Source organism: Lagopus leucura, unplaced genomic scaffold, assembly GCF_019238085.1.
Source record: "Lagopus leucura isolate 7727_CA_CO unplaced genomic scaffold, USGS_WTPT01 Super-Scaffold_739, whole genome shotgun sequence".
Lineage (NCBI taxonomy): Eukaryota > Metazoa > Chordata > Aves > Galliformes > Phasianidae > Lagopus > Lagopus leucura.
The window spans coordinates 5,551,386-5,567,882 of record NW_024962255.1 but is presented as its reverse complement, the minus strand read 5'-3'; the positions used below and the strand labels follow the sequence as shown (position 1 = coordinate 5,567,882).

General features: G+C 37.8%; 1 protein-coding gene across 4 annotated transcripts in view; it reads left to right on the top strand.

The window, feature by feature from the left end:
- The window catches only part of LDB3 (LIM domain binding 3), a 122,005-nt gene that overhangs the window by 36,497 nt on the left and 69,011 nt on the right, over positions 1-16,497 (top strand). For all 4 annotated transcript variants that reach the window (XM_042862727.1, XM_042862728.1, XM_042862725.1 and 1 more), the window contains exon 4: positions 13,617-13,692. In XM_042862727.1, coding sequence (XP_042718661.1) covers positions 13,617-13,692 — 76 coding nt within the window. The remainder of the gene's footprint in view (positions 1-13,616; positions 13,693-16,497) is intronic.

The window sequence follows — 16,497 nt, the reverse complement described above, 5'->3', positions numbered from 1 at the left end:
CAAGTAGCATGGATTTTTATAGATATCACAATGGCTTGTATGACATATGAATCTGTGTTGTATTTAGCCCACTGAATACAGGCGTAATTCCTTGTTCATTCAGGCTCCTGATAAAAGTCCAACAGTGATGTTTCTTTAGTCCTATGCGAACACACACACTTTTGGTTAATATATGAATGACTGTTTCAGAAACAACTATCGTAAGTATTCTGATCCCATGGATTGAATCTGTCATTCCCAGAGTGAGAATTTTTATTAATGGTTTGGCACCTCTAAGTTCACACTGAGTTACCTGAGTGACCCCTCTGCATTTGATAGGGTAAAAAGGTGTAGCTTCAGTGCAGGAAAGAAAAACATTTGAACGCGAGAAGGGGAGACTTTCTCACAGAAATGTGATAGAAGTCAGTTAAAAGTGGTCATTTGAAGTTACTGAAACCTTAAAGTATTTTAAAAAAAGATAGGGCATTATCCTGGATGCTTGCAGTTGAATCCTCATTCTGTGACCTTCTCCAGCATTTTTGGTCTAATTTAATGAAAAGTAGTGATAAAGAGATTCATATGGCATCTTTTGAAAAATGCTCTAAATCGTTTTGAGTTACTTACAGGTTGAAGAAGATAATTTCTGATAATTTATTGCAGACCTTCTGTTTGCTTTCCTATTGGGTTCTTGTGTTTCACATTTAGATAAGATCTCTCAGCAAAAACAATTTCACAAAATATTGCATTGGTGAGAGAAACACCAGTTAACACAAAATATTGGGTCAGTCACTCATGATGGAGTGGACAAAAAAAATCTACTTTCTGTGCAGATTGTTGAGATGGGAACACTCAATTATCTGATACGTATTAAAGTCTGAAAACATGGAATACTTTAAAATTTAAAGGATATATGTGTGTTAGTAATTGGCTGTAGTGATAGGAAAACTGAAGCCGTAAATTTCAGTGATCTTAGACATCAATGTCTAGTAGTCACATGGCTCTAAAAAAATCTTTACAAGATCCTAGAATTCCTTACTGGAGGACCTGTGGCTTGATTTTTGTTGTTACAGCTCTGGAATCAAAGTGAACTTGTTTGTTTAGTCTGTAATGCCAAGGGAAAAACAATGGAACATGAAATCTAGACATAAGTATTCTAAGACCAAAAGCTTTATATTTATCTAACTGCTATGGGCTCTCAAGAGCAATGGCCTTTCCTCTTATTGATCCTGACCATGAAGGTTTCATGAGTGTTTTTTATAACCTGACAGTTCAGATAGTGTTTGCTGCTACTCACTTTTATGTTCATACTTAAATTCCCCTTGGAGTTTCTTTTTCAGGGTGAAGAACTGGTGGTTTTTGTTTGGTTATCGAGCAAAATGTACATAGTGACAGCACTTGTGCAGGATATCAAATTGCAAGACATCAAATGTAGTAGAAGGGAAGCATTAAGAATGCTCATTAGTCCTGTCCTACTCTAAACAAAGAGTCTTCACTTCTCTGGCTATACAAACTTAGTTTTTCTTCAAGCACCATCAATTTGCCCTTCTCAATGTACACTAACATAGCTCTTCAGTGAGTGTTTTGTGTGGAGTGCTGGCCTGCGTTTGTCATGCAAGTATCTCATTATGGGTTAAGGAAGCCATAGTTGTCAAGTGTTTTCTGATCTTTTCTGATCACACCCTTTCCTAAACTCGCTGTTAAATTTGCCTCTTATCACCTTATCTAGGCTATGATTTCACTGAACCTTCACAAAACTTTGTCAATGTCACGGAATTCCTTGGATAGAGAACTTGACAGCTGTGCCAGAGGTTTGATCAGGCAGTCAGAATTCAGCTTTCCAGTGGCATACTGCTTTTTCCAAATGCTCATTGTCAATTTCTGGCTGCTTAGATCTCCAGAACCTGCTATGTACTTCCCATGCTGCTGGACAATGCTGTGGAAGGCTGTGATCATACTCTTTAATGAACTACTGTGGAAAAAGAAACTGCTTCTAATCTTTTTGTGCCTTACTGGAGATTAGTTCTCAGTCATTTTACAGTATCTGTTTCTGATCGGTCACTTGAGCTGCACAGCTGCCCTCAGGCATTTTAGTCCCAGGCCAGTTAAAGTTCATCTTCAACTGGCTGGCTGTCCCACAGGAACTGGGCCATCTGCTTATTGTTCTGCTGCATTCAGTTCACAGGTAAAAAAAATGAAATGCATGCAAAATTTATTTTTAATTGATACAAATAGGTTTCTTTTTAAAATTCAAATACAGTTCATGAGTACAGTATTATTTGTTAACACATTTCACTGGAGCATCCACAGTATTCATTTGATCTTAACTCGAGGAATCTGATCAGCCTCCTTGGAAAGGATTCACCAAATGTACTGACTAAGTTTTGGAAAATGCTGTAATATGAGCATGCCTCATTCTGCTGGCATAGGCATTCCTGTGATGCTCCAAGATGCCTGCTTTGGTGTCACTATGAGTTCCTGCAGAGGAGCAGGGAAGGTGCAGGCCTGATATGCATTGACACAATGTCCCCCCCTTTCAGGGCAAGCCAGTGTTGGAATACAGTTTGCATTCAGGCAGACACAATTGACTGCTTTTTGCTGGCAAATCAAAAGCTAAATAATACTTTTTAGTAGTGAAATGGGAAGAATCAGTTGTAAAGCTAGGAGAGATTTATGGTAAATATTTAATAGCTTTCCTTTTCTTGTGCAGCACCAAAAGATGGCTGATCCTGCAGTATTTATTTCAGATCTACCATAAATAAAGTATGTGGTAACAGCAAACTGCAAGCCAAGGAAATTGAAAAGTCATTGTAAACTGCTTTCTTTTGTCTGAAGCTGTGAATAGTAAATAATTCTGTACATGTTGTAGGGCTGATGGGCATATTTTTAAATCAGAACCAGATTTAGGCTGGGTTTATGCTTGAACAAGAATTAGAAGAGGGTAAATATTACAGTTTAAGAGTAAACTTTCTATAGGCAATTCTCCCAAAAGCACAGACTAAAATATTGAGTAGTTGGGGTATTACTGGAAACATTGCCAAAAAGCATTGTAGGAAGAGATTAGTAAAAACAGACAGAAAATGAAAGCATGGCTTTGAAACTTTTTCTCCTTTTAATTAGATGATTTTATTACATTCATTAGACTAATAATGCTTTCATTCAGGGACTGCTTATGTATAGAGGGAGAATCTGTTCTCATGCGAATATGACTTCTTTCCTTTTTTTGAAAGGAAAGCTAATGCTAGTGTTGACTTGCTAGTGCTTGTGTTCTGCCTTGTGAATGCCTATCCTGAAATCCATTCTTGGGGTAGCTAACTTCTTCCTGGCCATTACTGCTTTTCTACTGTAGTCTTTATGGAAACTGAATTCCTGGTGTCAAATGACTGTTCCTTGGATGAGACTGCAGCAATACTTTCACAGCTCAGCAGTACCGCTTAGGACTCAATAGCTAGGATAGCAGCACTTAAAAGTTTGGGAAGCAAAAACCCTATCAAGACTTGAGTCAGATTTCTGAATTACTACATACAAAAGCAAGTCCATTGCTACTGTGTCAGTCTAGACTAAGGATACAAATGCCTGCCTCCTACCCACAACCTTCAGAGTTCAAGAAGGTGTGTGACTTGCATTTTGACTTGCATTTGATACAATTTCACTAGAAGTGTTAGTTTTAGCATATTTTCAAGTATAAATATGTTCACGTTGCCTTAGAAATATGGCCTGAAATTTTATGGCAAGAAAGAAGTGTATCAGAGTAAAAAACAAAACAAAAAAAAAACAACAAAAAAACACACACACACAAAAAACCAAAGCACTGTCCTCTAGTCTCTTCCCTTCTTGAATTTTGCAGAAATTGTTTAAAAAAGCTAATGTGATTCTCAGAGAATTTACATATTGAGTCAGTAGTTTCTGAATTTCATATCAGAAAAAAAAATACAAAGTTGATGCCATGTTGGTTATAAAATGCCATACTCACTGCAGTAATTCTGGTCTAGATTGCACTGAGGTCTCAGATCTTACACCATGTGGACAGTACATTTTGGAGACCTCAAGTTAAAATAGGCTAGAATACTCCAGTGGGAAGGGACCTTCAAAGGTCATTGAGTCTAGATGCCTGACCAGTTCAAGAGCTAACCAAAATTTAGCTGTGTTTTAAGGACATTATCGAAATGGCTCTTGAATGCTAACAAGCACAGGGTTTCAGCCACCTTATTAGGAAACCTGTTCCAGTGTCTGACCACCCCCACAGTGGATATGTTCTTGCCAATGTCCAGTCTGACTCCACTGGCATAGGAGAGATCTGTTTCTGTGTGTCCATCATTGGTTAATGGAAAGAAGTGATAGGCACCTTCGTGTCTTAAACTGAGACAGGGGAGGTTTAGGTTAGATATTAGGACAAAGTTTTTCACCCAGAGGGTGGTCAGGCACTGGAACGAGTTTCCCAAGGAGGCTGTGGATGCCCCAACCCTGGAGGCATTCAAGGCCAGGCTGGATGTGGCTCTGGGCAGCCTGGTCTGCTGGTTGGCAACCCTGCACATAGCAGGGGGTTGAAACCAGATGGTTATTGTCATCCTTTTCAACCTAGGCCATTCTATGATTTCTTATCTTCAGGGAGCTGTGGAGGACAATGAAGTTGTCTTAACCTCTTTTTATCTTGAGAAGACAATCCAGGTGTCCTCAGCCTTTCCTCAAAGGATGGTTCCTCAGTTGAGTCAGTTGGTTACTGCGTGTACCCGCATTCAGGAAAGGAATTCTAAATTCTACTTTTGGCAAGATAAGAATAGTGTAGTAGTCAGATTCTTACATTCCTTACTTAGTCACAGTATGCATAAATTCAAAATTTTAATCACAATGATAGGGAAAAGAGGAAAGCATCATGTGAATGTGGTGTGACACTAATTCTTATTTTGCTTAGAAATTCAACCCTGGAACTTTTATCCTCAGTATCCAAGGTTTCTTCCCCAAACTTCTGATGAGACCACGTGCTCAGTGCATTAAAGAAAAAGTTGGCTTAAAAAAGTTAACATGTATTTTTATGAGTTCTGAAGTGGAGATGAATCTCATTGAATACCCCAGTTGTGCCTATGTGCAGACATGAGAGGATGGTAGCATTTGTCTCCGAATGTTAGGCTGGTATCTGGACAAGACTATGAGTTACCATCTTGGAGTAGTTAACATTTAATGCTTTTGAAAGTGATGATTTGCTTTTTCCATGGAAAATAAAATACAAATATCAGTCATTGCAATGAATATAGATATATTCCCTACATGAGCAGGATGAGTGGACTGCTATTTACGCTCAGTGCATAAAGTGTCCTTGTTAGTTTTAGAGCCTGGAAACTGTAGCACCAAGGCTTTAAAGTGCAGTCAGGTTTTGATTGTAAGAAGATTTTGCTCAGGGATTCGAACTATTCTCAGACTGCACGTACTTCTTCCCTACCTTGAAACACCAGCTTTCAGTGAAGTTAAAATCATCCTCTTATTTGTAAGATAAAAATGCAATGGATGAGCTAATTTCATCCACCTCTGTATGAATTCCTATATGTCTTATGTTGTATTTAGCATGAAATAGTTATGATGGATATCACTGGCACATCTTATCCAAATCAACAGGCTTGCACAACTCAATGTACGTGACAGCTATAATCTTTGAAACAAGTATTTACTGGTTGCATTCTGCAATCAGCAAGTTGGTATATTACCCAAAATGTTAAGCTCACAAGAAGGTCACAATATATCAGGGCTGAGACCTTTTCTTGTTGATTAATGTTGATTGGCTTAAGTATGGATGTGGCAAAATGTAAATTACGTGCTTCAAGCTAATACATTACTTGTAAGAAGTGGAATTGAGGAGTCACAATCACAAAATGGCCAGGGTTGGAAGGGATCTCAAGGATCATGAATCTCCAACCTCCTTGCCACAGGCAGGGTCACCAACCTCCACGTTTAATACTTGACCAGGCTGCCCAGAGTCCCATCCAACCTGGCCAACAGGGCATCCACAGCCTCTCTGGGCAGCCTGTTCCAGCACCTCACCATTCTCTCTGTAAAGAACTTCCCCCGACATCTAACCTAAATCTCCCCTCCCTCAAATTAAAACCATTTCCCCTTGTCCTGCAGTTATCAACCCTTTCAAAGAGTTGATTCCCCTCCTGTTTGTAGGCTCCCTTTAGGTACTGAAAGGCTGCAATGAGGTCACCCCGCAGCCTTCTTTTCTCCAGGCTGAACAAGCCCAGCTCCCTCAGTCTGTCTTCGCAGGGGAGGTGCTCCAGTCCCCTGATCATCTTTGTGGCTCTCCTCTGGACCCTCTCCAGCAGCTCCCTGTCTTTCTTGCACTGGCGCCTCCAGACCTGGACACAGTACTCCAGATGAGGCCTCAGAAGAGCAAAGTAAAGAGTCATTCAATTGGGTGAAATATGAATGTTTTACTGGGTCAATCCTGTAATACATTATTTGTGTATGTGAAGTTACCAGTCTCCTTTGGATCTTTTTTGTGATATTTCATGCACATCAGCCACTATGAAAGTTACCAGGTCTTTTTTTTTTTTCCCATATTTTAATAATTGATATCCCTGTTAAGATCAGGGACACACCAAGGTGTGTTCTGCTTGGCTTTTAGGCTCTTCAGAGGTTGGCCATCTCTTTGTTTCCTCTTTCTGACTGCTGTCTACTGCAGCATGGCAGTACTGGGCACTGGCAGGTGGTGGAGTAGTTTCTGCATTGTCATAAAGACAACTTCAAGCAGTACTTGAATAATTCAGAAGGAAGCAAATTTTTTTGACGAGGCCTGGCAAACTTTCTTAAGTAAGCAGTCTTAAAATGAGAATTAAGTTTCAGGTCAAAATCTGTCAGATACAGCTTCTGGCAGATTTGACATCTATCAGATGAGGAAAAAAATGGTTGCTTAGTTTTCTTACAGCTAATCAACAGTGTAGGAAGAAAACTGTTTATCTCAAAAGTTCCAAAAAGCGTTCAATAATTAGAGAAAGCATCTGCTCATTATATTGCTGTCTCAACAGTGCATTTGGATCACTCATAGCCTTTCATATATTTACTCTCATGAGGGAAATTGTCTTTCTGCAGAGAAGCAAAGTAGAATGTCCAGTGACTTTCTGTAGGCCATCCTGTGTAGTAGCAGATAAAACTGAATTTTAATTCCAAAGATAGTGGCCCTGTCACAGGATCATCCTTTTTCTGCAGCATAATTGGCAGGTTAGCTACTGAAGCAAGTAATGGAATTATTATTGAGCATGAAATTGTAAGTTAGTTGTCTTGGTGAAGAAGGCACTCTAAGCATGTAGCAGCATTTAAAACAAACAAACAAACAAAAAAATCAACAAAGCAAAGAGAAAAATGAACCATGTAGTGACTGTGGTGTGTATAGATGCATATCTTATTTGTATTTCTGTAGAGCCTTTGTGAATGTCTGTTTAGCCTAGTAAGCAAGGTGTAAAAATATAGGTATCAGCACACTGGAGAGTAGAATGTACATCTCTTCAGGTATCTCTGAGTACTGCTTATAAACATCGCACTTGCTTTTTGCAATAACTGAAGATATTCACATCTTTCAGAAGCACTGGAACTTTGCTTAGATAAGTTACTGATTATTGTGGTGAGACAATGGCAGTGAGTGTTTGGCTCTGTGTAACCCACTTCAGTTCACATCCTCTAAGCAGTAAGAAAAAGGGAAGAAAAGGCACTGATGGAAAGCTCACTGATGTATTCTGGTTTGCAAACAGTGAATAGCTAAATGAATTGAACTACAGTTAATATCCTATTATCCATGACCCCTAATTGTTCTTTCTGCCATATACGTCAATTAGAAATGCTCTGAAAGCCATGCAGTATGCTATAATGTCCACATTCTGAGTTAAAGAAATTACAGGAAAAACAGATAACTAATTTTGCATCATTGACAGCTTCAGGAAATTCTAATCATTTGTGATCATGATGCTCAAAGTATCAAGAGCATTAGATTTGCTATTAGCAAATGTCGAGTGGCAAAGGGAAGAATAGACTTCATCTGTGTAATATCAACATATTTGGATTTGGACAGCACAGACAGCTACTGTGAGAAGTACCTTCAACAGAAGGCAGCTGTTGAGCTTTGTATTCTTCTTTTGTGAATCTCTTTCCTTCCTTTTTAAAAAAGGGATGGATTCACCATACCTTTGAGTCTTGGCTGCATACTTCTGGGTGATTCTCTACAGCAGCTCCCAGTGTTGATCTGAAATCTGCAGCTGAATGATGTTCACCCTTAACAAAGCTGTTGGAAAGTGAAGAGTTGTGGGACTGCCCTGGAGTCTGATGGTACTTGAATGGAGGTGATCTAAGAGTCCGATACATTATCTGCGTGGTAGGGGAAAGTTAAACAGGAGAAAAGGCTATGTTTCACGTTAGATGCTCTTCAGTAAAAAATACGTAGGTAAATATTTTTTAATGTCCGAGTCCTCAGCATTTTTTAATTATTATGCGTACTGGGGTGAGTGAGAAAGTGACATTTTTAGTCCAAGTTAATGCATACGTATAAGCGCTGGATAAAGACAGTGCATTTTCCTGCTCCTTGTAATAACAGCTCTTCAGTATTAGATTCTTTCACAACCTAAATGTTTTGTTCTTCTCTTCTTACACTAACAAATTATTTCATTATTTGCTTCTTAACCTTAATTACATTTATTTTTAGCATCTGGCAGTAATTAGAAATAATAAATACAATCATGAATAATAAATAACTACTGAATTGTCAGAGATTTAAAGTGAGATTATATATGATTAAGCTCTGAACCCTCCCTGATTATTGTGATTCTATTTCAGTGTCTCCCTTGTGATTCTCTAACACTCTTCTCTACAGCTGAGCAATCTGAATTCTGCCCTCAGTTGCTGCTGGGGTGGAGGAATCTCAGAGCTGTTACTGAGTCAACTGGGAGGCAATGGAAGCATTAGTTCCAGGAGGGAACAGCTCAAGGGCAGAATACAAGGGAATTCAGGTGAAGAGTTTTTGTCTCACAAGAGAAAGGAGAAGAGTAAAAAAGATGTGTAGGTGTCATCCAGTGGGACAAAGGGGAGCTGAAGAGAAAACAGGAGAGTAGAATTTGTTTGCTGCTTCAGAATCTATAGATATGTACTCATTTTCAAAACTCACAGCCTCACAAGTACTTTTTCCTCACTTTTCCTTTCCTTCTTTAATCTAAACTCACCAAGATTTCTCTGCTTTTTCCTTTTCTGTCCTGTAGTATTTACATCTATCCTTTGCTTAAATCCCTTCTAAAGGAAATAGATATTACATACTTGTAAACGTTCTCTTCCACAGATTTTTTGGATAGCTGCTTACTTAGAGAGGACATTTACGAGTATTTTTGTTCATATAATGCTATGGGTATGAACAACAGGCCTGAAAACTATAACTGCCAGTTCTGCAGTCCATCTGAGTGTAGTGCAATGCAGGGAAATAATTAACAAGTCAGTAATGCATCCAAATGCTAATATTTGCGTTACTGTTGACATAGAGCAAAACTGCTGATGGAAGTATTTATCAATTTCAATGCAGGTACAGATGCTATCTTGATAAGGTGAAACTAGGCTTCATCCTAGCCTCAAAGTGATCACAATGATGTATGAAGTATTGTGGGTTTTGTATTTGTGATTCTTATAAAGGATGCTGAGCCTGTTTGCTAATGTACAGGAAGAGCTTAGTGAGCTTAAACTGCGGGATCACAAGACTCAGGGTTTTCCCCGCAAGACTTAGAATCAGTAGGTAGCTTCTGTGCATGATATTTCATTCAGTGTTTGTCTGAAGATGGACATATTGAAGTGATGACCATGAAGAATATCTAGTCTAGCTATTTTACTTCTGTTTTCCCAAAATTAATATTACTGCATTTAATTGATATGTATCCAAAATCCAGTGTGACCCACTCTATTAAATTAGGAGATATGTAAAGTAGGTAAAATGATTTCAAAATATTTTGTAGTTGATTTGTTTTATTACCTTTCTATAGACCCCCCCCCCTTCTTCAAGTTTTGAGACAGTAAGACACATTTTGAGCACCTTAATCAGTGTATATAATGGTCACATATATAATGAAGTAACAACAAGAGCTTGATGTAAAAATGATTTTAGCCGTCCTGAGAATCCAAGAAGTGAAGGTGGACACTGACTGCCAAAGTTATAAACTACAAAAAAATGCCATGTACATGAAAAAGAGCTATCAGCTGTTAGATCATATCTGCTGTCTCCAAGTATGGTGATATGCTCCCGAGAGTAGGGATAAGCTGTAATTGCATTACAGAATTCGAACTCTATGGAAGCTCTTCCTTAAGCAGGCAGCTTCTCTTAGTGCAGCTGAGTCCTAATGAACATTTGTTGTGAGCGCAAAGATAATAGAATTGAAGTCAAGAGCTCTTTGATTAAAGATATATTTAGGTAGATGGGAACAAGTAGAAATTTTGACAGTTATATCAACAGTACTAACAAAATTGAACTGCTTCTCAAAACTAGATCCCTACTGCTTTTAAACTTCAGTAAGGCAGAGAATCTGTATATGGAGACAGGGGAGGTGTATTTCCCAGAACAGGAGATATTAGGGAAGAATTAAAAAGATGCTGGAATTACGTATTTGGGCTTTTTTAAGGCTGAGAAACAAGCCTTTCATTTCCACTTTTAACTTTAAAACTAGAAAACAAAATGTGGACAAGTTGAAAACAAATCAATTGCTTTGACTTAGGAAAAAAATTTCCTGGAATATTTCAACATCAAATCTATAACTATCACAAAATCATTTGTAGAATTTGGACTTCCATATTCTTTGCAACTCTACAAACTAAGTGTACTCCATGGGTTTTTGGAAGAAAATAATTTTGCAGTCAATGAATTAAAATGTAAGCTGAGACAGACACGTACAGCAGCACCTTAGTGACTTGAAAAGCAAAAAATCTAAGTTAGTAGTGGTGCCGCAGGATATGGTTAGAAAAGAAGGGAGAAAAAAATATCCTGAACTTGCAGGATATTTTCCCTGAGGAATGATAGCTCTTATGTAAATAATCACTTTAGAAGTACATACATTTTTCATTCCACAAATTGACTTCACCTCTTTTGCCCTTTTCTCTGATGCAAACCTGTGCCAAATTTAGCAAGCTTTATCATTCTGTTGTTAAATATCACAGTTACAAACATCAAGAGTTATGTAGGAACGCTTCTTGTTCTAAAGTAATATCTTAAAATCTTCAAGTTGGTGCGGAATAATAATCTTTGTTGGATAACACTGTAAATGGCAGAGGTAGTTTATGAGCAACGTTTGAAAGAAATAAAGCTCCTTAGCATCTTCTGTGGTGAAGTAATGACTGGGAAAAATAGAGATAAAATAAGCAGCAGAATTGTAGGGGACTGCAGGCCTGGATGCAGTACTCTAGATGGGGTCTGGCGAGAGCAGAGGTGGACGATCACCTCCCTCACCTTGCTGGCCACCCTTCTTGATGCAGCCCAGGATAATGCAATACAAATATTTTCTAGTTAAGCATTAAACTTGCTGTATGCAGCTGTTTGTTCTGCATGTAAAAGCAACAAAAAGCATTTACATTGCTGAGCAACTTTGGCACTAGAATTCATGATCAATGGATAGAGCAGAAGGTACACTCAGTGCCCATGCTGCCTGGCTCTGGGTTTGACTATGTCTACGACCCCCCAATAACTTCACAGAAATACCTGGGTACTAGCAGAAGGAGGATCAGAATCTCCCCTAAATCTTTACTTATTTATAAATTTTTTCAGTCATTTTTTTTTGCAACTCTGTGTTCTGGGCTGGAGCTTACTTTATTTTCTTTTGTGATGAGTGTGCACATCTTAAATGGCTTATTTTTTCTCTTAGCTGAAATGGTTGGTGGAAGCACTTCTGAAAAAAGATGGGTTAATAATGCATCACTGAGGAAAGTTTTTTCTAGGCAGTTAGCAATCAACTTTTGTTCTTGGAACTTGAAGCCTTTCTTGGATTGATATTATATTACAATATATGCAATCTGTAAATATCAGTTATTAGTGCCTTTTACGATTTTCTAGCCTCCTGCTTCAGGAATTATACAATCATAGAGTGGCTTGGGTTGATAGGAACCTGAGAAAACATCTAGTTCCAGCCCCCGTGTTGTGGGCAGGTTAAAAGAGTCACATAATTTCTGTTCTCCATTAAGAAATCTTCCAGTTCCTGTGAAGAAAATTCATTTTATATGTGGCAACTAAAGCTAAATACACAGCTCAGTGTGATGCTATGTTTTTAACACATGGATTCCCACTATGACTGGCCCCAGCTTTTGTCTTTCTCAGTTTTCTCTCTCCAGTAGCTGCCCTTGTTAGGTATGTCATTGGAAAGAGCAACACAGCCCTCAGTAAGGAAATAAAGAGCCTAAAGTGGAATATCTTCCCCTATCAGTCTTTTATTAAGTTGTGCTATGAAAAATGAGAACCTGTATGGCTACATATTTTTACTGGACCAAAAGCATCTTCTGTGTTTTTGTTATAGGGATAACTATTTAATCCATCCTGATGGCCTATTATTCTTGTAGTCTCAATGTTGTCTTCTAGCATTAAATTTTACTTCAGGTTAATCAACTACTCTAGGAAACAAATTTTGCCTTCTACCATTTGTATATATGTTGTCTTTTCAATTTTACTTTATGTCCAGCATAGCTTTATTTTTCCTTTTCCTACTGTTCACTGTTTTCCTAACTTGTACAATGTCTTCTATTCATTTATTTTCTAAAGCAAATGTTTCCAGACATCTTAGTTAATTCTGCTTCAGTAACACTTTTGTGTGATTTTAAGTACTTTTATTTCATTTTTGTTATATTACAAAATATAATTTTTATGGATGAGGTTTTGAAATATAACTCTAATCTGTGGGTTGGCAATAGCACAGCAATAGCAGAACTGTGATTCCTTTGATTACATGTACTTTCTTCAGTTCATTTTCCCATGATCCTATGTTTTCTGGGAAGATTTCAGAAGGGCATTCAGTGAAGTTCTCAAAACCTTCACAGTACATCTTCACTTTCTGAGCATTCTGAAGTACTTAGTTAACATTTTAAATCTGCTAAATTGATTTTGTTATATTCCAATTAAGGGGTGCATTGTGTGTTTTGCAAATATTTTGGTATGGTTTACTTCAGTTTTTAAAATCCTCATGTATTTGTCAAACACAGATGGAAGGTGGTGAGTATTTGGAGTGAAGTGATCTACTGTTGAGACTATAAATTCATAATCTTTTGAGGAGTTGATCTTGACATGCCTCAGTATCAAAGCATTGTCATTGCATTTTAAGACACTTTAAGTCCCATTTTCTAGAATGCTGTCCAAACATGAGTTTATCTCCTGTTACAGCTAGCTGGCATCTGTAAAAATCCAGTCACAAGGTACTAGAAAATGGGTGATGCAAAGTGGAAGGCTTTTCACTGTTCAGAGAAAATAAATCAGGCATTATTTTTCACATCTAAGACTTTTGCAAGTGAGAACATGGAAAAAGCTTTATGATGACTAGAAAATGTACTAGCTTTGCCTAATTTTCACTACTGATGAAGTAGCATTTTTGCAAGAAATGTAAAATTTTATCTAGGAAAAAAGAGTTCTGATTGCAGAATCTTTTTTTTTTAATCCTCAGATCGAAACGTCCAGTGCCAGTTTCAACCACACCACCCAAAATTGACTCACCCAGAGCTGTAATTCCCCACCAGAAGGTATGTGACATAGTTATATTCAGCCAAAGTTAACATTTTTATCTACCACAGTGAAGGTAAATACCTACTACTGAAAATATATTTTGTCCATCCTAAATAAATATTGAATGAACGCATAGGAAGCAAAACTGATTATAATGTACCTGATGACCTATATTTTGCTAGTTTCTGATTAACAGAACCAAGGCATCTAGCTGTCCTATGATCTCATTCTGAGTAAAGAATCTGTTGTCTTCCTGACTTTTTTCATGTAAGAAAGTGGCTACCAAATGCTGAAAATAGACACTTGTTTTTGTTTGTTCTTGGGGAAAAACCCTTTAGACTGTGCCTCAGTGTAACTGAATCCAGGCTACAACTGGAAATGCACTGATTTGAAACACAGACATACCAGAGAATTGAAGATTTGCATCATATCGCATTCTTGTTGCATTGTTCAACAAACATCAAAATAAAACGATGAGTCGATTTAGTGAATAACAGCAAATGGCAGAGGAAATGGATGGCTTGGCTTCTGTTCTTAAATGTAGTTAGTTTCCATAATTTAAATGTTTGTATTTGAACAACCATTCAGTGACTCTCTGACAAGACATCAGATATATTTTGGAGAAACTGAGGAGTTAGGGTGCCTGACAGATGGTATACATCCTAAGGCTAAAGCACTGAGGAGGATGTTTGTATTGGTGATGCGTTTAATTAGATAAATGGAGGGGAGGTAAAATCTCTCTTACTGAAATTTTATTCATTCTGCATCAGTTTCATCCCAACCTTGTAACATAAGAAAGAAACATTCATGATCAAAAGGCATGGGGAACTAGGTGATCTCCTCCTACTTTAATAGTTCAAATTTCTGGTGATAATTTGTAAAACATTGTTTAAAATAAACACCATACTTTCCAAATTCAAAACTTAGGAAGTTGGCATCATCCATGTAACTACCATAGGCACATAGAAGCTAGCAAGAAGCTAGAAAACACAACCAGGAAGAATAATTTGAGTCAATTTTATTTTGCTAAATTTGACATGAACTTGAAGAGCTGTTTATTAGTTGAGTCAGAAAAAATGTTACTTCATTCTGGATCTTGTAATCTTTTTGGTGAGGGAAGAAATCAATAATTGATCTTGCTCAGAGTTATTTCTCCTTATATCATGATTTTACAAGTGTTATCTAGGAGAAAGTTATTGGAAGACATGCCAAACAGTACTTAGAAATTCCTGGGGAAAAAAAGGGTGGATCATTCTTTCAATTAGATTGGTGTTCCAGTGCACCAGCAAAATACAGGGCAGGAAGGGGAATCAAGTCCTTATTTTCCTTTAAGAACTACACAGAGTGCTGTTAGTTTTCAAGGCAACAAGTACACGATCTCTCTTCAGAGCTATTCCCCAATGCAAGACTGGTGGCTCTCTTTTGAGACCTTCACTAACACCTACACAGGTATGACAAGTTTGACTACTCTCACTGCAGGCCTATAAAAGCCTGTATAAAAATGCATCTATTTGTACGGTTCTGTTTTAGGCATGATCCTTCCATAGCAGCTGTCAATTTGAAAATTATTGCCATAGGCATTCAAAGCTGCTTACTACACAAAACTGTTTTCCATACCCAACTACCCTATAGAAGAATTAACTCTACACACTGTAGGTTTTTAAAAACACCTGTGACACAGAAGTCATAAAATGCACCTCACGTTTCCTATTTTGATCTGCCTAAGTGATATAATACCACAGGATCTGATTCTTTTTCAAGAGCATGTTGTCTTACACTTGAGCATCCTGTGTATCCTGGCTTAGGAAAAGCTTATAGCAGCTACTGAAGGTAGGATTGTGAATGGGGTACAAGAAGTAGTTGCAGCTGGAAAAGAGAATTTGTAGCACCTTTATTTGGAGAAGGTGACATCTACGTGAAGGCATGGTGGGGAACTGGTTTTCTGACAGTATTCAAACAGGCCAGAGATCCTGCCTAAAAAAAAAACTAGTGGAACAGGTAGCAGTGGAGTGCTGGAGTGGGGGGCCATTAGCAGGTTAGGAGTGACAGTTTTGTTTTGGAGCATGGAAGTTGCTGACCAGATATAAAAACAAGCCTACTGAAAGCCAGCAGTATGTCTTCCTGGCCTAAAACTTTTATCTGAGTAATAGAAAAATAGTTGAAGTGGACAACAGTGAGTTTAGTTGTTATAAAGTAATAACGGTAGTGTTGAGTGCAGAAAGTGGAATTCTTCTCTGAGGATGGTTTGGAATGTAATGAAGGCATTGACCCTTTGGAAAATAGGTTTCAAAATCCAGAATAAAATTTTAGTGGCACAAACAGCAGTGTGAGGATGTCACAATAAGATATGTTACACAGTAAGTACACTTTAAAATCAATGTTTCGTTGTTTATCCCTATATTATTCCTGTTAACACTGTCACTGTAGAAATGAAGAGTTCTTTGACACATATGCAAGAAGCTGCCACCTCCACATCACTGCTTGACAATGTTTAGACTTTGATGGTTCACTTGAAAAGAGTTAAGTTGCCTTACCAAGATAGCAAAAAATGACGTTACGAAACAAATCATGACAGTGCTGACCTCAAACATCAAGGGAAGTTTTTCTTACCTCTTTCTGGTGAAGGTTAAGCCACGGCAATGTTAGCTAAAAAAAAATCTGCATGTGCAAGCTCAGTGTCTTATTATAAACCATACATTCTTGTGTATGTTATTCTGATCAGAATGTAGCTTCCACTAATTTTGAAGCATGTGTTTCTTCTTTGTTATGGTCATCACTTTCTGCACTAAAGAGAAATAAAGGTGCATTTTTTAAAAAAAGAT